This window comes from Trichechus manatus, unplaced genomic scaffold (assembly GCF_000243295.1).
Source record: "Trichechus manatus latirostris isolate Lorelei unplaced genomic scaffold, TriManLat1.0 scaffold00174, whole genome shotgun sequence".
Taxonomy (NCBI): Eukaryota; Metazoa; Chordata; class Mammalia; order Sirenia; family Trichechidae; genus Trichechus; species Trichechus manatus.
This window is the reverse complement of record NW_004444110.1, coordinates 2,203,730-2,226,352: the sequence shown is the minus strand read 5'-3', so window position 1 is coordinate 2,226,352 and position 22,623 is coordinate 2,203,730. Positions and strand designations below refer to the sequence as shown.

Genomic DNA, 22,623 nt, shown 5'->3' with positions numbered 1-22,623 from the left:
ATGCATCTTAACTATCACAAGAAGACCATCCTTCTATTTACCAAAAACAGGGAGGCCAATTGAAGTACATTTCTACAACCTTCCTCTTCTCCATCTAAATATTCCATTATATCTTTTTCTTTCCTCTCTTCTTTCACTGTTTACTCTAAGAACTGTTCTCCTTGCCAAGGTTAAAGCTTCCATTTGTGCTTATAACATCTGTTGACAGGAAACTGCTCAATTACAGAAATCCTGTATTGGTTTATTCACCATTAAATTATCTAAATAATTAAGACTTCTTTGAAAAAAACGGCAGTCAGAAAATATGTTGGAAAGGAACAAAAACATCCATTCTGTCGAGCTGCACTAGTTGAGGAAGAGGAACAAAACTGTGAAACAAAAAAGAAAGGTTAGCCCATCCATTTGGTATGTTGTTTTTCATTAAAAAAATAAAATAAAAAACCAAACCCACCGCCATCGAGGAGATTCCTACTCATAGCGACCCTATAGGACAGAGAAGAACTGCCTCATAGGGTTTCCAAAGCTGTACTCTTTACGGAGGAAGCAGACTGCCACATCTTTCTCCCACAGAGCAGCTGGTGGATTCAAACCACTGACCTTTCAATTAGCAGCCAGGCACTTAACCACTGCGCCACCAAGGCTCCTTTTTCATTAGACAGTATCAAATGAATGGCAAAGGCATTGTAAGAAATTTCAGGTTTGCTGACTCTTTTGAATTCTTTTAGCACGTTGAAGTGTTGTTGATCAGTATTAGGTTCAAAAGTGTAGGACTCATAAGCACTTATGAGAACACACTCTAATATTTTTTCCTCTGTGGTTTCAACCATCAGAGGAGGAGATTTTGAATCCAAGTGTTTATGCTTTGCCACCTGACAAGCCTCTGTTAGAAATCTGAACCTGTAACCTATCGCTGTTTCTAAATACGAACCTGACATTATGCCAGAGTACATACTAAGCCCAAGGAGCAGCAGACCACCATCTTAATATTGTAGTTTTAATGTATTCAGCATATGGCCAGAAGTTGAAACTCCACAGCATACCTCATTCTCATAAAAGTTATAAATTTCTTTCGATAAAAGCTACAGCTTCTTAGTCTAGTTATTACAACTACAGCTCTTACACCAACTCCTAATTATACCAAAGGTCTGAATAATAACAGAAAAAAACCACACAGTATTTTGAGGGAGTCTGTGTTTGTATACTTCATTAAAAGAGCCAAATTTCAACCAAGTAACTCTAAATATTAAAGGACCAGTGTTAACATCACATCACTTGAGTACAGGAAGAAAAAACTCAAGGTCAAAGTTTGAAATACTACGGATTATGAAGTAGCCTCCAAAACATACATATTCATTTTTTAAAAAATCCTCCTGTTTTCAGAGAATAGAGAAAACATTTGCTTATATCAAAGGTCAAAATGCCAACAAACAGGTTTAATGACTTGCTTGATGAAAAAGAATTAAAACAAAAACGTACACCTTGTCTGATGTAAAACAGAGTCAAAGTCTACTTACAAAGAACAAATACTCCTAAACTAGGAGCCAAACCAGTTAAGAATAATGACCAAAACAAAAAGCTGGGTCAGATTTTAGTTTTGATAGCCTCAATCCTGGGTTCAAATTATGTTAACTTCTTCTTCTCAAATGTGGGTAATTTTTCAGGTTTGACTTATTTATCACCTAGTCAGAGGAAATTAATGAAACCAAGTCTGTGGATTTGTATGAACAAGATTCTATATTCTGAGGACTCACGTAACAAAAATTTTATCAGACCCAAAGATTCTAGCTATGTAGTGGTCTCACCAGGCTAAAAATTAAGATTTCAAAATATTTACTTTTTCTATATAGTTTCAGGCCCTTAAATTTCTTATTCCAAAGGACATGAAAAAGTGTAATTTGATCAGGCCACATTAAAGACTTATTAAAGGAAATGAAAAGGTAGGGACAGGAATGTTTTTAAAACATTTCTCTGATAATGTGAACTATTCCCTAGGCACACACTAACTTCTAAAATGTTTTATTAACATGACAGCACCAGAGACTCCTAGCATGTCTACAGAACTAGTTCTTTAAGTCTTGCTGCTGGAGACTAATTTCTGATTAGCCCAAGAGAGTTAAGATAAACATTTTTGAAAACTGTGTTACAGATACGCCACCATTTCAAGAAACTACGACGTGTGCTTACAAATTAGCCAAAATAGTATTTGTTAATATTAATTACAAAAAAAAAAAAAATTCACTTTATAAAGCAATTCACTTGGGTATTTGTTTAAAGACTATTTGAAGTAGGATTTGGATTACAAGTTTTATATAATGTACTTTCCAGGAAACATCTAGCTCATAATTTGAGCTCACCTGTGTCTGGATTCAGTATCTTAAGGGAAAGAACTAAAATGAGTGTGAATGAAGAAAAAGCCAAAGCAAATGACAAAAATCATCATAATAGTACAGGCTAATAAATGAAGAAGTCAAGAGACAGTTTCATTAATTAATATATTTTCTGCATTATAGTTAACGTATGTACTTTCTTCGTGTCACCTTATTTTCTGTTAAGTATTGATATTTTGTTATATTCAGACATGAGTACATTTCAACAGTCTTTTGCAATAAATATCATAAAATAATAGAGATTCGCATAATAAATATTCTTTACAATAAAAAAGTTTAACAGACTTTTGTCTTAAAAATAGTCAGAATTCAACTTTGTGATTTATACATAAAATATACAAAAAGCACCACAACTCGTGGTTAAGGCAATGAAAACACAGGACAGATCAGAATTACTCAGCTGCTAATTAACCAATGGGCCAAAAAGACCGCTAACGAGCCAAGATCACTTTAGGCAGCACAGTTCTGTGACATCTACAGAGTCATCAGCTTAAATACCAATATCCATTATCCAAGTGCCCTCAATGACAACAGAAATTTGGTGGAGAGTGTGAGGTGTGGAAGGAAGTTGAGTCCTTCACAAACATGAAAGCTAGAATAAGAATGAGCAAGATACAACCAATATATCTCCAATGTGAAGATTTACACTGTAAAGCCAATCGAAAATTACATAGAAAGAGAAAACAAAAAAATTGGCATCACTAGAATAAGATAATGCCAAAACTGAAGGGAGAGAACATTGAGGGGCAAGAAGGAAAGGGCAGTGGTTAAAGGAAAATTTTTATGTTATAGCAAAAATATATCCCCCATGCTACTTAAGGGTCCAATTCTATGAAGATTGCCCTAACTGGAGACAGACTTAATACATAGCTTATTTAAGCAATTAAATGCTTGCTTCTTTAAAAACCAATTTCCGTGTTCCCACAGTACCCAACCAAAAACAACTTTAAATCATTGTAGTCTGGGTGTGGGTGTGGGTGTGTTCACGTGTACAACTTTGTGGAGAGTTGCTTGCAGAATAGAAAGGCTGCACAAAAGCCCACTGGCTCTCAAGTGGATGGCAGAGACTCTTGTAGTAAGTGGGAGCCAGATACAGTTTCACAGTCCACTTTCACTGAAGATCATCCATGAGAGAAGAGTAAAATCCATGAGTCAAACCTTGGGAACAGGGGAGGAGAAGATGGGAAACAGGGAAAAATGCTAAAGAAAATAAAACCAGTATCTAATAGGATCTTTTTTTAACAGCCACAACTTGAAAGCTAAACGTTCAGGAGGTTCAACCCACCTCCAAAAATCATGATGGTTTACCCTGACCCCGGGAGGGGCAGCTCTCCAGCTTACAATAGACAGTGTTGGAGTTCTTACATCTGCACCCTGGACGATGGATCCAGTCATAACAGCCCCTGCACAGCTTCAGGCATCCCTTAGCAGGAGGATAACAGAGTAAGCAAGGCAAAAACAGAGACATGGCTCCCATACACAGGTACCTAGAGCAGCAGTGTGACTGTGAACAGGAGCAAGGATTATCTGAATAAGAATCCCCTTCATCGTCATTCGAGCAGTGGTAGAAGATGCCCTTGACTAAGCACATGCAGGTTCCATATTCCACCATGCTCTCAGCAGAGCAAAGGCACTGCCGGTTGCAGGCCAAACAGGATGGCAGGGTCCTGGGAGCTGTGCATTCTCCACACTTGCATTTTCCACACTGTTCACAAATGAACTTGTGCTGTGTCACGTCCTCTTTCAAGGAACCCTTCAAGTCATCCGCAACCAGTTGCTTTGGCTGGGTCCGGATTGCCCTTTCAGACCTATGACCAGGGCCTGGTCTGGTTGGTGGTGACCTTCCTAACAGTCCCTGCTCAGAGGAGGCACTGCTGTTGCTTCCAGAACTGGCTGCACTTCCAGTGCTGGTCGATCTGCTCAAAATAGCGCCCCTGGCATTATTTGTTAGTCCTGCATGTCCCAGGTGGCTTGTAGGTCTATGCTCATAGTTATTATTCACATTAATTGGTATAATTTCATGAGTCCTTTCATGCTTTTCTTGCCTTGGTGCTGTTCGAGGAGCAGGTCTTTTCACTACTGAAGGCCCTTCTGTGTATTCATTGCTACCTCTGATGGCCTTGATCTGGTCTAAGGACAAGATAGCAGCAGGCTGAATCTCTCTCTCATAGTCTAATCTCTGACGGCTATCCAAAGGCTGCTGGATCACAACTAATGAACTGCCACTGCCATGTTGATTTTGGGGATCCATGTGTAGTGATCTTGAATTCTGGCAATCAGTAGGAACCTGGCATGCATCTGAAATCCTAAAAGGAAATCAAAAATGAAAAAAATAAGAGAGAAAATAAATGACAGGAGGCATTTTTTTTGGGGGGGGGCAGCGGGAATCCTGTCAAGTCACAAATTGTCTAAAACACCTGGTAATGATCTCCTTCATCAGCGGATTACAATGATGCTGGGTCCTGGCCAGAGTCCAAGTCCAAGAGAGGCTGGGGACCACATCATAGAAAAAGAAGGTAAGCAAAAGACCCTATGCTATAAACATTAATTTTTTTCCTAATTTTCAAAAAGTGGAATGAAGAGAAAGCAATGCCTTCCTGTTTGTGACTCTAATAAATACTTAAAATGGAGTATGTCTTCAAAGGGAATATTAAATATAAGCACTGGAATAGCTCTCATCCAAAGAAAGCTCAGTATCAGTTCATCACTGGTTTCCATAAAGAAAAATACTCAAGAAAAAAAATTAAGAATGGCTTTGGTGCTGTTGCCTTTTTGTCATTCATTTACTATTAAAAGTATTATCTTAATGATAAGGAAATTAATCAAGGAATACTTCATGCATTTTTCAAAACAAACTAATAAATCTACCAGTAAGAGGAAAAGAGATTCAAACTAAAATGGAAACCTGAGTAAGAGGTCATTTGCAGTAGAAATCAGGATTTTAAAGTTAGCTTGTTATTAATCTACAAGACACAAAAATAAATGTAGGAAGGATACAACACACACAAAACTCAATGTACATTTCTGTGAATGCTAAAGAATATTCACATTTGAAATCACAAAAGCATTGTTTAAAGATTAAATAAGGGCTTACTCACATCACATAACAAGATAAAGTTTATGTACAAATAAGTGTTAGGCCTTTAAAGTAGTTTGGGGAAATCCTGACCCTTTTAATTATCTGTATTTTCTCTCATTTAAAACTCCGCATTAACATGACAGACCCTGATTTTCAAAAGCACTGCCAATTCTGAATCAATGTGCTTCTTGTAACAAAATGAGCATGCTCGTATTCTGATAAAAATACCCATTTGTGTTTTGGAACCTATAGTAAATTAACTGTAATTTATAATGTACTCTTCATAAAACAAACTGCCAAAACATAAAAACATTTCCGTTTTCAGTCAATGGCAATCTAGAATATTTTCCACACAAATTCCTTTCAAAGTCTACAGATTGAACCCCATTCAAGAATGAAAAGAAAAAATGCCCATCCACCTACCACCTCTGAGCCCCAATCACTGGATTAAGGAACAGGACAGAAAGAGGTCCATTTCACGTATTAACTAAAGGAACTATCCCTAGACTATGCCTTATATATTAACTTCTTGCAGCTGCCCTCACTTTCACAATGCAGAACTCCAAGTTTAAACTTTATTCCACCTTCTCTGTACCTGAGGAGAAACACATTCACAACCCGGTGGGCTTAGTCCTGGACTATTTTTAAGGACTTTAAAAAACTTTTAATGGTTACTCCAACACCAAACCATTCTTGCTCAAAAAGAACTTCTTTAACTCAGTGCTGTGAAAGCAAAGGCTATCTAAAAAGTACTAAATTGGATTTCACACGAAAGAAAAAACTGTGGAGAAGGATTTATAATACTGTAATGAAAACACCAGGCACAACTTTAACTTGCATCTTAAAAGATAGCTGTAACAAAATTCATGCTGCCTAGTAAATGACCGGGCAAAAATAAAAAGCAAAGAAAATTAGCCATCTCTGGTCTGAAGAGAAGCCCATTTTCAAGCAGTGACAGTCCTCGACTGACTACAGCAAACACGCTCACACGTTCTCGGCACTGTTTTCCCGAAGAAAACACGAATCAAAGTAGAATACCTTTTCGGACAATTCCATCACATCCTAAGGATCACCGTGGGTTTCCAACAGTGTTTGCGTATCCCACCAAGGTTTTTTGCAAACCATGAAGAGCCTTCAGACTTAACGCAGGTGCCAAAAGGCACCCCACAGAATGGATGATGATAAATAAATCTGTCTATACTTTAAAAAAAAAAGCTTGATTCACGAAAGGCCAGGAAGAAATAAGCCGGAGGCAGGGGCAGCAGAGACGTGTCGCCACCTTGCAAGTTACGACGGTGGAGCTGCGCCCTCTGCAATCCGAGCTGAGAAGCGGTGAATAAATAGTTGACGGAGAGGAAGGAAAAGGAAAAAGTTATGAATGAAAACAAGTTTTCTCTCTCTCTCGCAGAAGGAGGGGAGGAGGCTGAGGTTACCATTACCTCAGGAGGGCGGACTTCCCCATTTTTAAAGTGGCAGTGCCCTCTCCCCTCCCTTCGCCTTTCAACTGCTCTCAAAACAATAGTTGCAGCTCGTTCGGGGACAGACTAATTCTGTCGAGGGGTTTACCAGCGAGTTCCAGGGGTTTGCACACACACACACACACGCACGCACGCATGCACGCACACACCCTCGCATCTAAGGGGAAACTCCACAGAAAGCCCACCGATGGCATAAGCCAAGAACCTCAGTAGGGCCCTCCGGGAATACCCTGAAAACAAACTAGGACTCATTTTTCGGGTGGTAGGTTCCTCCAAGAGGACAACCGGGGCCACCGCGCCACCACTCCGGGCAACTGGGGACGAGGAGACCCTGCCTCGCCGTCCTCCCGCCTCGCGAAACGCAGCTACCGAACGTCGCCCCGGTTTTCTCTCCCCGAGCGCCCCGGAGCCCGGCCCCAAGGGGGAAAGGGGGCGGCCCTAGGGGCCTGCGCCGCGCGCGGGCACCGTCCCCGCTCCTCCTGCCCTTCTCCGAGGGCCCTGCCGGCCACCGCTCCCCGGAGTCCGCACCTGCCGCGCCAACCAACCCCCGCCCGCGCGCCTCCCGCTCCCGCGGGCCGACGACGGCCGCGGGACACTCACCTAGGCCAAAGCGGTGGCGTGGGACCAAGCCGTGCAACCCGGCCCAGGTCCCAGTGTGGGTGGCGGCATGCACACGCCGCATCAACCGCGGCGGGGAGAACAAGGAGGCATCGCCAGAGCTGCGGCGAGTCGGCCCGCGGCCTCCCCCGCCCCCGCCGGACAGGAGCGCTCCCCGCGGCCCCCTTCCGGCTGCGGGGGACAATCCTCCGGCGACTCCGCGCGGCCCGGCGCAGACCACTTACAGCTCGTGTTCGCCGGGTGGCTCAGTAACATCCACCTCTCAGCCGTGTTCTCCTGCAGCCCCCTCCAAGAATCAGAAGAAGAAAAAAAAAAACCCTCTCGAAGTGCTCTTCGAATTTCTCAGAAAAGCGAGCGGGGGAGCGGCGGAGAGAAGAGTGCGTGACGGGCCAGCTGCCTGGCACGGTGTGCTCGGATGAGAGTACTTTTCGGGCTCTGATCTTTTTTCTCGGGGAAGGAAGGTGTGGCGGCCTCCTGACGAGTGAAAATCCGCGTCACAGGCGTTCAAGACTCCGAGGCGCCCGGGACAGGGCTCGAACCGGCGTCCACGGGAGGATCACGGAGCTGCGCAGGTCCCACCGGAGCCTCGAAGCACGCGCCTGCGAGACGGAGGCCGCCGCGGCCAAGGGGGTGGGATTTTTTTACCCGCTTTTTTGGAGGTGGTGGTGAGGGGAGCGAAGTTTGAGGGTCCTCTTCAGGGGAAGAGGCGGGGCGTCGTCCCTTGTCCCCGGCGGAGGCCGAGGAATTTTCCCGTTCCCGCACGCTAGGCAAGTGGGGGCACAGCGTCCCTGGGGTCTCTGGTTATGGCAGGTCAGCCTTGTCGGGTGTGCTCGCTCCCAGTCCTCCGACACACGGGTTCCACGACCGAAACGCCTGCTACAGACAATTAGAGATTAAAAAAAAAAAAAAAATTAACTAATTTCCCTTTCTTTCCAGGCACTTGGACGCGTAGCTCGCACCACCGCCTAGGCAGAGTAGAGCGGGGCGGGTCGGTCGTCAGCTTGCCCGCCTGCCGCAGCCCTCTGCCATGTGCTGGCTGTTGCTGCTCCCAGTGATTGACAGGCCGGCGCACAGTCGGCGTGTCAGCAGCGAACCAAAGTAACATGCAGTCTTGCACGTTTTTGCCGAAGTGCTTTTGCCCCTTGGAATGCCTCGGAGTTCAAACAACGTTCAAGCAACGCCTCTGCGCATTGGAAATCAATACACAGAGACGGGAAATTCAGGTTTTAAACAATTGCTTCTCTCGGGATTCGGTCGCCAACAAAGCCTAAACAAACAGGCATTTGGTCCACACACCGAGTGCCAGCCCCTCTTCGGCATAAGCCATCCTGTTTTTCACGCATCCGATCGTTTTAAACTTTAAACTTTTTACTGTTTGGATAGAAAAAAAGTGAAAGGGACCCTGCTTTTTTTTTTTTTTTTTTTTTTTTCCTCCCCTAGTGGTAGCATTTACTTTAAGAATATTAATTTTAGCAGTGGGAATGCTACTGGTGTTTTGAAATGTAACCAATAATCTCAGATCTAAAGCGAGTTCAAAGAAATGTTCAATTCCTTGCAGATGCAAACATTTGTCACCTAATCTTTCCTAAAATGTCTACAGAAGGAAAGGAAGCAAACGGCTCTTACCTAATGCAAAGATTGGAAATTGCTTTTCAGGCACTTTTACAGCGACTGTAGCTGTTCCTTATCCAGGGCAGGGAGCTCTGTCTGCTGCTATCACTCTGCAAACCACTGCGTGCCTTACAGAGCGATTCCACTCTGGCTCCGCAGAATTTCAGCTCCTCGCCTCTACCTCCACCTCCACTCCGGGACACGCCTCCAGTGATATCATGTGTCAATCACACGGGCTGTCTGAAAACCTGGAACAGGATTTCCCCAACTGTCGTTTCCTCTTTCATGTGTACAAACTTAGAAATGTTGCCCTGTTCACTTATGTAATAAACATCCTGCAAATGCAGTTTGCCATAGAAGAATACCTCCGAATGTGTGTCTCTTTAGTTATCAATCTCAATGAAAGGGTTGGTGGACTCCACCCTTAAAGTTGAATTAGAAAAGAATTTTGATGAATAAAGTAAAAAAATTGTATGTCAAGCCACCACTCTGGTCAGCTGAAGGAAAAATGTATAGTTGATAAAAAAAAGATGTTAATATAACGTTACAGTTCCTATTTAAAACAATGTTCAGGATATGTGAAATCTGAAAGTTCAAAAGGTGGTACCCCTTACTGCAAATGTAATAAAACACTATGTCATAAGAGTGAAATTTCTGGCTGCAGATTTTTAAATATTGCGCTGTCTTGGCTTATGGTGTAACTTCCCAAAAATCAGTAGAAAAATCCCCAATTCCTTCAATTTTGTAATATAGTTTTATAATTTTGCAAAAAAAAAGTTAAAAATTAGCTGAAGGAAAATGATTTAAAGTAGAAATGATTTACCAAGAAGTTTTAGAATTCTTAATAATACATATGTCACTTAAAAAAAAGTGTTAATCATATATGTAGAAAACTTGATTTTTGCTTGCTTACAGACTAGAGTTATTTTAGACATTTATAAAAATTATGAAGTTCATGCTGCAGTCAGAGTAACTATATGTGAAATTTACGGTTCCATAGAGACTTTAAAATGATACCTGAGAACCAAAAAACAGTTATTTAGTGAAAAATAAATGTTTTGTCCAAGTATTCATATCAGGAGTACCTTAAAGCCTTTGGCAAAACAAAGCAGGCAAAAACAAAATTCCAGAATCTGCTACTCTGGACATTTTCAGTTCAAGGTAGTTTCTAAAAATCTCATTCTTTACAATAGCAAGTGATTCTGTTGAAACTGCTTTTTTCCTATATTGGACTTTCAAAGGTGTGAGCATTAAAAATAATTAAGGTTATATAATTGCTTCTAAAGAACCTAGGGCATTGCTAACAACATCAACAACAGCAACAAACAAGCCTTACTAGAAAATAAAATAGAACACGAATGAGCTGAAGAGTTATATATTCACCCTTAATATTATACATCGTATTAAAATAGGCTGTTTAAAAGCACAAAATTAATTTTAATCTATATAGTTTTTATTTTTTCATAGATCTCACTTTATCTGATGATGTGAAGAACTTTCACCAAAGATACCCAGGTTTCTTTACCATTATAAATGGATCTGGAATACTCAAATCAGAAATAGAATATCATATCAGAGCATCTTATTTGGTTCTTCAAAATTGTCTTCTCAGCTACCACCACAATTCTGGGTTGAGAGTTCAGTTCACCAATATGATAAAACCAGGAGAGGGAGCACTGAACATTCTATTTCCATGAATCCTACAAAAATCTATTTGGAAGATTTCCATTACAAATAAACTTCAAACTATTCTCACCAGAGATATATTAAATTACAATTTTCATAAGATTAAGTATTTTAAAAATACAATAACATAAAATTCGCCAGATTTTATCTATAATACCATCATCACAGATAACGGGACATGTCCTATTTAGGAAACCAAATATTATGCTGCACAATGTTGACCAATGACCCTTTACATCATTTAGCACTAAAATAAATCAATATATTTTTGTCTAAATACTACATTACAAATAAATATAAGTATAGCCTTGCTACCCTGGATCTAGAAGACATTTAATAAACCTGCCTTTTCCTTTGTGTACAACTCTACAGCAATTTCTAAATTTTTAGTTTAAAATAGACATTGTTCTTTATTTAGCAAGAGTTTAATTACAGTATACCTTGTATAGCCGGAGTATGAATTTTTTCAAATATTGATGTAAATATCAATGGGAAAATCTTATAATAATTTTTAGTTTACTATATTAAGATATGCCTAAAAGAATAAAGTGGGATGGAAGGTGCCCTGACTTGTTCTTCATTCTCATATGAAAACAATATTAGCCATCTCTTCTGCTGATTTGATTTTGGAAAAAAGAATAAAGTCAAATTTTTATAAAAATCAATAATTCCTTGTAACTGCTGGTGATTTAAAAAAAAAAGTGGAGAACGGAGAGGCTTAACTTATTCATTTATTTACTTTATTTGCCAAAGTAACAAAATCGTACTGTGTTCCAAGGGCTTGAAAAATAATACCTTATTAATTCTCCCAATGTTTCCGTGAGGTCACAATAATAAATATAATATTTTATCTTGCTGAGAAACAAGCATTAAAAAAAAGAAATCACATAAGTCGATGACTTAGCCTATGAGTATCTAATAAATCAAGGAAGAACCCAACTGGAAATCAAGTCTCTTTACTTTCCTTTTAGGGAAATAGTCACTATATAACTATACTTCCCAAGAAACACTGGCAAGGATAGATCATTTTATTTTCAGTTTCCTTTCTTTTGTAAACAATCTTTGTAGTTGACAGAAATAGACCAACCTATTCTGTGAATTTTCCATAAACATTCTCTTTATTTTCATAAGCTTAATTCTCATTCTTCTGCCCTACTTGAAATACTAATGTTCTGTATTGCTTTCAGATTCTGGAAGTGGGCAAATCACTTTCTTTGGGCATCAATTTCTCAAGCAATACATGGAGTAAATTACACTGAATGATCTGTAAATTTTCTGGAAGCTCTATAATTCTACGACTAATCATTTGTGTACTTTGTCACAACTGATCTATTTTTCTGGAAGTTATTAGAAAACAAAAAAAAGAAATGCATATGGAAGGATTCTGAATCAGTACCCTTCAGGTCTTAAGTGCCATATTCCTTTACAGAGAATTAAAATGACAAGATCTCAGACAAACTGCATCATTACTATATATCAAAGATTTTACTAATTAAATCCTCATGGGAAGGTTGTATAAGGAAACATCTTTGCCCAAGTACAAAACAGCCCTCATCTCTTATCTAGGAAAATAAATCCTGTCTTCTTTCCTCTTCCAGTGATGTTAAATGTTCCCCTCTGAGCCAAGGCTTGTTCTTCATTTTCACATGAAAGCAAGAATAGCCATCTCTTCAGCTGATTTGATTTTTGAAACAAGGAGCAGAATGGTCCTTATAATGATCACATGTTATCATCTTTGTTTCTGGCCAGTAAAAGTTATTAATGTCTCATTTCTGTGCTATCTTCAGTTTTAAAGACAAGTGCACAAGAATTCGGGTTAATTTATAAAATCATATTTTCATCAAAAAGAAAAACCTTAAAACATCTCCTAGGGTTTGCCCAGTTTAATGGTTTATCTCCTATTGAAATAACATCTGTCAATGGCTACAGTTTATCCTTTAAGAAAAACAAGTATTTGATGAAACAACTATAGGTGTGCACATCTTTCAGCTAAATAACAGATTGGCTCATAAAATAAACAGTATCACCCGCGAGTACTGCGCTCCTTTAAATAAAAAAAAAAAAGAAAGTCATCTATATGAGACCAAACGGTCAACATTTACACAAAAGCAAAGATGAAAATGTTGGGGCGGGTGTGGGGGGGAAGCTGGATTAATGGAAGTAGAACAACCAGAATGGAAATAATGAGAATGTTGATACAATGTGGAAAACGTAACCAATGTCACTGAATGATATGTATAGACATTGAAATGGGAACCTAATTTGCTGTATAAACTTTCAACAAAAATTCAATAAAATATTTTTTAAAATAATATTTAAAAAAGAAACTTACCAAAATAGTTTTATTTTTAAAGCATTTATACTTAAAGTGTCCTTGCTATTCAATTCTCTTGGAGCATATTAAATACATTTATAAAAACATTTCAAGTGTTCTAGAGCCCTGGTGGCACAGTGGTCAAGTGCTCAGGCTGCTAACCAGAAGGCTGGCAGTTTGAATCCACCAGCCGCTCCTTGGAAACCCTATGGGGCGGTTCTACTCTATCCTGCATGGTCGCTGTGAGTCGGAATTCACTGGAGGGCAACTTTTTTTTTTTTTTTTTTAGTAATAGTCAGTGGGACACATGTACTGACAATGTGAGTTTTGGCTGTATCATCATTCTACATCATGGTCATAACTTTTAGCTAGTATGCCATATTTAACCATAATGCCCCCCTGTCCAGTGCGATAAGTAGGAAAATAGCATGGTATTGTGAAAGCAGTACCAGATGTAGGGTCAGATGATACAGGATTTGAGTCTCAGCTTTGCCAATTTCTACCTAAGTGACCCTTAATTTCTCTGAGCCTGCTTTCTTATCAATAACCTGAGACTGATAACAATACTTGGTCTTCCCAAATTCCAGTGCTACTGTGGGTCTCAATATATATGCAAGTGCTATGTAATATTTAAAGCTCTCTATAAATTATTAGTTAGCATTGCCTCAAACACACTGTATGATTAAAAAAAAAAATTAAGGTCCCCTCTTTCCAGGTGCTTCATCTATGAATAATAAATTTATTTTCCTTATAATTGTTTCAAGTTCATTAAAATTTACTTTTGTTTTTCTAAGGCTGATCTCTTAGGTTTAAATAATTTTATAACTGTGTGCGTGTGCGTGTGTCTCTGTGTATACGTGTGTCTTAACCTGGATTTTGGAGCAACTACAGGAGCCTGGTGGCACAGTGGTTAAGAGCTCGGCTGCTAATCAAAACGTTGGCAGTTCGAATCCACCAGGTGCTCTTTGGAAACTCTGTGGGGCGGTTCTACTTTGTCCTATAGGGTCTCTATGAGTCGGAATCCACTCAACGGCAATGGGTTTGTTTGTTTTTTTTTAATCTAATAATACTTTCAGAATAACTAACTAGATTTGATCACCTTAACATTTACTTGCAATTTTTAATGCTTAAAATTTTACTTGCAGTTAAAATAAAGGTCATCACAAATATCGAAAATCCCTTCTATAAAATTTGTAAACTCTTTGTGATCAGTAAGAGTAAAGAAAGAAAATAGATTTTTTAAAATTTTTAGTAACATCAAAAAATAGTGTATTTACTGCTGTTTCTTTTTGGTAATCTCTTAGCACATTCATTTGAGCCTCCATTCATATGGCAGAGATAGTAACAGATACAGTACCAATTACCAAAGTATTCTATGAAGATGAATGTTTTTGTACTGATTTTTAAAATGGATAGCAGAGATATTCCATACACCCAGTGCATTTAAACCACCTCAAAACAACAAGAAACCCTGTGAAGCGCCACCTATGGTTGAAAATAAGTTATTTCAAATTTCAATCAAAACTCCAAAAGTGCGCTTGAGTCTAGAAATTGGGTATTCACATTGATCCGTGCTTTACTTTTTTTTTTAATTTACAATATTACTATGTAACTTAATGTGCTTAAAATAAAGTTTCAAAAAATGCATTATATACATTGGGTGCTTTTTGAGGAATCCAAAGGACATAAAAACACTGTGCCTACCCACAGGATGCTAGGAGCTCAATGGAGAAGATTATAAAGTACTAATGTTGACTTTTAACCAACGCATTAGAACTAATGTAACTAAAAAGATGTTTTCTCACTCAAAGTAGTTACTTAGGAAAGGTATACACTTATTCCAACAATGCCACAGTTGTGCAAGTAAAATCTTTGATTGTAAATATCATTTGAGTCTACATCGCATTCTTTTGAATAATCTGAATATTGTACAATCTTTCTCTTTTGAAGATGGATATGGATTTTTTTAACCCCTAAACCAATAAGAGCCATGCGTATTGAATAAGATGATGCTCAAGTTGAGTAAAAGTCTGAGAAGAAAAACAAGGTGTCAACATAAAAGTAACAAGACTAATTTTGGGGGGTTACTAATAAACTGACTCAAAGCCTCTCCCAAACAAGAACTCTAAAAACATTTTTGTAATAGCAGTATCATTGAAGTAAATATATAACCTCTTAAAGTAGTGCATTGAAGGACACAACTTAAATTAGGATGCATCAGTTACAGAGCCCATTTTGTTTAAGAGACTGTTTTACAACTTGGGTCTACATTTTTACACATATGAAGTAAGACAATCAATCAGCCACATAAAGAAAGACACAAAAGAAAGAGGCCAGTGAAGGTCAGGAAAAATTTTAGGCAGCTGAGAATAACAGGAAGAATACCTTCTACTTTTGGTTTTTCCCTTCACTGGCCATAATACTTTTCCTGAATCCCAGAAGGATATATCTGAAATAGGTATACTTCGAACTCAGCTATAACTCAGAATTTTTTTTAATTCATTCTTTAATTCATTCATGTGTTTAATTAATATTTACTAAGCATCTACATTATGCTAAGTGCTGTGAACAAGTTGTGAACAAGACAGACAACATCCCTGTCCTCACATTCCTTCCTACAGCTCACATGTGAGAGAGACAGAGATGGGCAATAAACAAGTTAATATTTTGTAACAATAGCAGGTAATGGTAAGAACTATAATGAAAAACAAGGAAGCAGGGTTAGAGTGACAGGAGTTGGAAGGTGATGGCTATTTTAGCCAGAGTAGTCAAGAAGGATCTTTCTGAGGAAGTGACATTTGGCAGAGCCAGGAATGAAATGAAGGAGAGAGGTATGCAAACATCTGGGAGGAGAGTGTTCCAGCAGAAGGAATGTCAAGTGCAAAGGCCCTGGGAAATATTGTGTGGAGCTAGTAAGGGGGGAAATGGTAAAGATAAGGTCAGCAAGGAAGGCTATAAGCTCTACTATTTAGAGCTTTGTAACCCATAATTAAAGGAGCCCTGGTGGCACAGTGGCTCAGGCACTCAACTGCTAACCAAAAGGTCGGTGGTTCGAAGCCACCAGTGCTCCATGGGAGAAAGATGTGGTGGTCTACTTCCGTAGAGATTTATAGCCTTGGTAACCCTATGGGGCCACTATGAGTAGGAATCAACTCGATGGAAGTAGATTTGTTTGTTTTTTGCTTTGGTGGCGCTCAGTTGTTAATGAAAGGTTGGCAGTTTGGACCCACCCAGAGGTTCTGAGGGAGAAAGACCCAGCTATCTGGCAATCTGCTTCAGTAAAGATTACAGACAAGAAAACAATATGGGGCAGTTATACTGTCCCATGGAGTCACAATGAGTTGGAATCTACTGGAGAGCAAACAATAACCCATAATAAGGATTCTAGATTTTATACAGTCGTGGGAGGTTTCGCAGCTGGTAGTGTCCGTTCAACACATAGTATAAATTCTATATTGCTATAAAATATAAGGTATGACTTATTAAGGGAAGAACTTGAACCTCACTCTTGAATAAACAGGATCCATAGAAGAGGATGGCCCAACCCAAACCAAACCCATTATTGACTCAAAGCAACCCTATAGGACACAGTAGAACTGCCCCATAGGGTTTCCAAGGAGTGGCTGGTGGATTAAAACTGTCAGACCTTTTCGTTAGCAGCCTGGACTCTTAACCACTGTGTCGGGGTAGAAATAGGCACATTATAATCACGGTTGATTTACAACACTGGCACGACTGGAAGGGAAGTTCTCTTTTGTAGAATCGTAATTGTCAAAACTGTGTAAGTAAGCTAAGGACACAGTACAAAGGGACTTTAATGTCATGATAAGGAGTTTGGCCTTGATGCCAAGGACAATGACATTTTAGAGCAAAGGAGTTACCCGATGAAAGGGTCTTTATTGTTCTTTCTCTTCCCAGGAGATTTATCTGGCCATGTGGGTTGCAGCAAGAAGAGACTGGAGTCAGGAAACTGGCTTAGAGATAATTATGGTAACCCAGGTGGGAGGCAGGAAGAGGTTGGATCAGGCTGATGGTGGCAGTGGAAAAGGAGGAGAAGGGCCAGATCTAGCTTAACTATGAGCAGTCATTGCATGCCCCTCATTAGATGGTGGAATGACAATAGATTGAAGTCTTGCCCACAAGGCTTTAGCAAAACCTTAAAGGATGGTAAAATATAGCTAATTTTGTCAGTCATACTGAAGACACGTAATTTGGGAAGAAAATGGCACATAAGGAAATTTGAACACATAGAGTTTACAGAATTTATACAACGTTATGGACCTTCAGAATGAAAGAAGCTATCTGAAACTCACCAGGAAATTTAGAGAGGCATTGCTCATCTCTTCCATCCTCTTCTGTTCGGTTTTGAAAGAAACTAACACATCACAACAACAAGAAAAGGAGGAGAAAAAATATTTCAGGGAGAAATGCATTCATAGGAGATCACCAATATATCTAGCTGTACCCGGCCAACACAAGGAATAGAACGTTGATTATATTATGCTGTGATGCCCTACAGATGTCATGCGGTGTGTATGACATACATACTGAGTTAATCAATCAGGACAGGGAAATAATTACTGAAAAATTCCTTAATTCACGAGAATGTGTGGGTTCTAGAACAACTTGATCCTAAAGTTTAAGTGCTCCACTACTAACTGAAAGATTGGCAGTTTTCACCCACCTAGCGGCACCTCAGAAGACAGGTCTGGCAATTTCCTTCAAAAGGTCACAGCCTTGAAAACCCTGTGGAGCAGTTACACTCTGCACACATGGGGTCACCATGAGTCGTAATCAGCAGGATGGCAACTGACAACAGCACTGTGATTTTTAAAAAATATTTTAAAACTTTATAATTCACTGTCCAACTGTATGTGGGTAAGTCTTGCAAGATCATTTTTGGTTCATACATTCACTCAGCAAATATGTATTGAATGACTCCTGTGTGCATGGTACTATGCTAAGAGCTGTGGGTACAAAAATGAAAACAAAGTCCCAGGGAGACTCCAGGCATCATGTTCTCTACCACACAGCCTACCCCAACAGCTGATTGGATTAGAGGAGGGCTCAGAATCTAAGGTCATCCAATCCATAGGCTAGGTCATGATCTAAAAGATGCCCTGGTTATTTTTTGTTTTAAAGACTGGTTAGAAAAAAAAATGAGCTGGGCCAAACTAGAAATTATGGAGAGAATATGGTAGTTACTATATGAAACAGGGAATCCCTGGGTGGTGCAAATATTTAAGAGTCCACTGCTAACAGAAAGGTTGGCAGTTTGAATCTACCCAGAGGCACCTTGGAAGAAAGGCTTAGTGATCTGTTTCCAAAAGAAAACCCTATGTGCCCTGAGTCAGAATCGACTCAACTGCAGCTGGTTTGGTTTTGGTTTATGTGAAACAGAACTGCAAAGTCAAGATAAAAAGACAATGAGGGACTATGAGTGAGAAAAATGGATGAGTAAACAAAAATTTTGAGGCAATAATAACAAAAATATCACATTTCACCAGATCGAAAACATCATTAGTTGTACAATTCACTTTTATTTTATATACTACCATGAAAGAAAAAAAATGATGCTAATTAATCTATGCCACAATCTTTTGTTATCACGTAGAGTTTTTTTATTTTATTCTTATTGAAAGGACTTATACACTGATTGAGACATAGAGTTCAGTGTGTATCATTCTGTGCATACGTGAAAAGGGAAATATAAGCAAATAAATTGATTAAGGTTCCCAAAATGTCTTCACATTCAGAGTCTGACTCTTCTGAATCACTTTTTTACTCAGTAATGTTTGTGTTTCTACACGACATTATCTTCTGGTATTCAAGAGCTCGGGGCTGCGGTTCTTAAAAGAGTGCTCCCTTATTGTTTCCAAGATTTCTCCCAAGCCACTGACACCTATTCTGCAAGTTTTGATGCTGGAGCATTCTTGACCTTATCAAAAAGTATTAATAGAAGGTTTTCAGACAACAGCCAGGACTCCTATTCCTGCCCCACATGGTCCTTAAATAGCTTGCTGATTCAAACGTGGAAGAGTTGCAATTATCCTATCATACAGCCAGAAAGAGCAACCACATTTGAGCATGGGCAGGCAGTAAGAACTACCTCACTGCTCGACTCCTGTCTGACAGACAGCAATTGTATAAGATGCAACTCAATTTCAGAGGTATTAAAATGTGCATGATAATACTTCTTAGAATGAATGAAAAGAGCAGCTAATGTTTAACCTTGACAATAATCTCATGAGATGTTGTTGTTGTTAGGTGCCCTCGAGTTAGTTCCGATTCACAGCCACCCTATGTACAACAGAGAAAAACATTGCCCGGTCCTGCACCATCTTCACAATTGTTGCTATGTTTGAGCCCACTGTTGCAGCCACTGTGTCAATCCAATGAGGGTCTTCCTCTTTTTCGCTGACCCTCTAATTTACCAAGCATGATGCCCTTCTCAAGGGGTTGGTCCCTCTTGACAACATGTCCAAAGTATGTGAGACAAAGTCTCATCATCCTCCCTTCTAAGGAGCACTCTGGCCGTACTTCTTCCAAGACAGACTTGTTCGTTCTTCTGGCAGTCCATGGTATATTCAATATTCTTTGCCAGTACCATAATTCAGAGACATCAATTCTTCATCAGTCTTCCTTATTCACTGTCCTGCTTTCCTATGCATATGAGGTGATTGAAAATACCATGGCTTAGGTCAGGCGCACCTTAGTCCTCAAAGTTACATCTTTGCGTTTTAACACTTTAAAGAGTCTGTTGCAGCAGATTTGCCCAATGGAATACATTGTTTGATTTCTTGACTACTGCTTTCATGGACATTGATTGAGGAGCCAAGCAAAATGAAATCCTTGACAATTTCAATGTTTTCTCCATTCATCATGAGATTGCTTATTGGTCCAGTTGAGAGGATTTTTGTTTTCTTTATGCTGAAGTAAGAGATAGAGACAGGTATTTTTATTTTCCCTATTTTCCAAATGAGGAAACTGATACAAAAAGAGGTCTAGTAATTTGCCCAAAATTACATAGCCAGAAAGTGGTGGAATGAGGATTTGGACTCAGGCATACAGAGCAGAGGGAGAGGAAAGTAGTTGGTAGAGAGAAGGAAAATAGAAAAGGATAGCTGAATTGCTGGGACAGCAGGGCATTCCATTGAAGATCCGTCAACAGCCGATCTGAGGTCCCCGAAACTCATTGGCTCTCAAGGCTACCATGCCATGGTTTCTTTTCTTGTATTCCCATAAGATTCCTATCTTTCTTTTTACCATGTTTGCCTGGGGTAGCCTGGCTGAGTCTCTGCTCTTTATAACCCATTAGCCTGATAAATATAAGCATCAAAGTCTGCCTGGGAAAATTGGAAGACTGCACAGAGAAGGGCACACTGAGCTTAGATTTGTTGGATGGCAGATAAAATGGGGGGAGGGGGTGGAGGTAGAGGGAGAACATTCTAGAATAGCTAACGATGTATGCAAAGTTACAAAAAAAAAAAAAGGATCATTTGCCATTGAATCAATTTCAACTCATGGAAACCCCATGTGTGTCATACAGAGGACAGGATAATTATGGCTTATTTGGGGACTATCTTAAGGACTTCGAAGTTGTTGAGGCAGAAAGTAAGGAGGTAGAAGTGACCGATGAGAAGATTGGATAGGAGAGCAGGCATTAGATCACACAGGGATTCTATGCTATGTAAAGAGGTTGACTGGTTTTCAAAGTTGCTTTAGCCATGGCCTAGTTTTTCCAAAACATCCTGTGTGAAACTCTAAAATATAAAACAGATAAAGTGGAACTGCTCTGACATAAGCAAGTCTTGGGGGGGGTCCCCAAAGGCAGCGCCACACAACATGGCTTTAAATCTGTTTCTAGAGCTGAGAATGTACAACCGGAAGAGTAACATGAGAAAGATCGGTTTGGCAGTAGTCAAGAGGATGGAGGGGACAGAGCTGAGCATTGCTCTCAATCGCAAGGAAGCCACTGCGGTCTTCCAGGGGAGACACTGAGAAATGTAATGTCTTAGTCATGGTTAGACTGCAAGGTAAGTTTAAGGGAAGGGAGACTTCTTGTAAATATACAGCAGACAACCTCACAGATATCTGAGGACAGAAAACAAAACACAGATAGTTATACACAAAGTGGAACTGGAAAGACTTAGAGTGGTGGTAGATGTCTTTTTTTTTTTCCTGTGCGTGTTCTCTGTGTTTGTGTAACTGAGGTGCTAATGGAGATAAAAGTTTGTTTCCTGCTATATTAATATTGTAAAATTAATAACATATAATAGTTTATAGATTATATGTGTAATAAATAATGCTTATTATGTGCCTATCTGCTAAAAATTTTGCATGCATCATCTCTTTTAATTCATACACAAATACTGATAGGTATTATGGTTATAGAGTACAAAACCGATGATCAAGGAGATTAAGTCATGTACCCAAAGCTACACAACTTGACAGTGACAAAGCTAAGATTCAAAAAAATAGATTTGTCTGACTCTAGAACACCAGCTCTTGACTGCGTTATTTAAAACACTCCAAAACATTATTTAAATAAATGCTTGATATTCCACTGTAAGAATATATTGCAATTTACTTAAATCCAGTCCCAATTTTTAAGAAGAAAAAGCACAAGTTTCCAACGTAGTGGGTCTTAATTCTTTCTATTTTTTATTTTTTTTATTGTTGTAGTTTAAATGAAGTTTACATTTCGAGTTAGTCTCCCATACAAAAATTTATACGTTCATTGTTATGTGACCCTAATTGCTCTCCCCGTACTGTGACAGCACACTCCTCCTTTCCACCCCTGATTCCCCATGTCCATTCAACCAGCTCCTAACCCTCTCTGCCTTCTCATCTCACCTCCGGACAGAAGCTGCCTGTTTAGTCTCTTGGATCTACTTGAGCTGAGAGGTACACTCCTCAAGAGTATCACTTTATGTCCCACAGTCCAGTCCAATCCCTGTCTGAAGAGTTGGCCTCAGAAACTGTTTTAGTTCTGGGCTGAGAGAGAATCCAGGGCCCATGTTTTCCAGGGTTTCTCCAGTCTCATTCAGACCGTTAGGTCTGGTCTTTTTACTAGAATTTGAGTTCTGCACCCCGCCTTTCTCCTGCTCCATCAGGGACTCTCTGCTATGTTCCCTGTCAGGGCAATCATTGGTGGTAGCCAGGCACCATCTAGTTCTTCTGATCTCAGGCTGATGAAGTCTCGGGTTTATGTGGCCCTTTCTGTCTCTTGGGCTAATACTTCCCTTGTCTCTTTAATGTTCTTCATTCTCCTTTACTCCAGGTGGTTGGGACCAATTGATGCATCTTAGATGGTTGCTTGCAAGCTTTTAAGACCCCAGACGCCACTCGCCAAAGTAGGACGCAGAACATTTTCTTAATAAGCTTTGTTATGCCAATTGACCTAGATGTCCCCTGAAAGCATGGTCCCCAGACCCCTACCCCTGCTAC

At 39.6% G+C, this 22,623-nt stretch overlaps 1 protein-coding gene across 6 annotated transcripts; it reads right to left on the bottom strand.

The window, feature by feature from the left end:
* Positions 1-2,473: 2,473 nt before the first annotated feature.
* On the bottom strand, positions 2,474-9,701 carry SPRY1 (sprouty RTK signaling antagonist 1). 6 transcript variants are annotated; one of them, XM_023741158.1, is made up of 3 exons: positions 9,189-9,701; positions 8,208-8,438; positions 2,474-4,693 (listed from the first exon to the last, which is right to left on the bottom strand). In XM_023741158.1, exon 3 carries the CDS (start codon positions 4,636-4,638, stop codon positions 3,682-3,684), a length of 957 nt encoding a protein of 318 aa, XP_023596926.1. In that variant the 5' UTR covers positions 4,639-4,693; positions 8,208-8,438; positions 9,189-9,701; the 3' UTR covers positions 2,474-3,681. The 6 variants fall into 6 exon arrangements, with proteins under 6 accessions (XP_023596926.1, XP_023596928.1, XP_004386914.1 ...); XM_023741160.1 differs by having other exon boundaries at positions 8,208-8,435; XM_004386857.2 differs by lacking the exon at positions 8,208-8,438.
* Between the last annotated feature and the right edge of the window lie 12,922 nt (positions 9,702-22,623).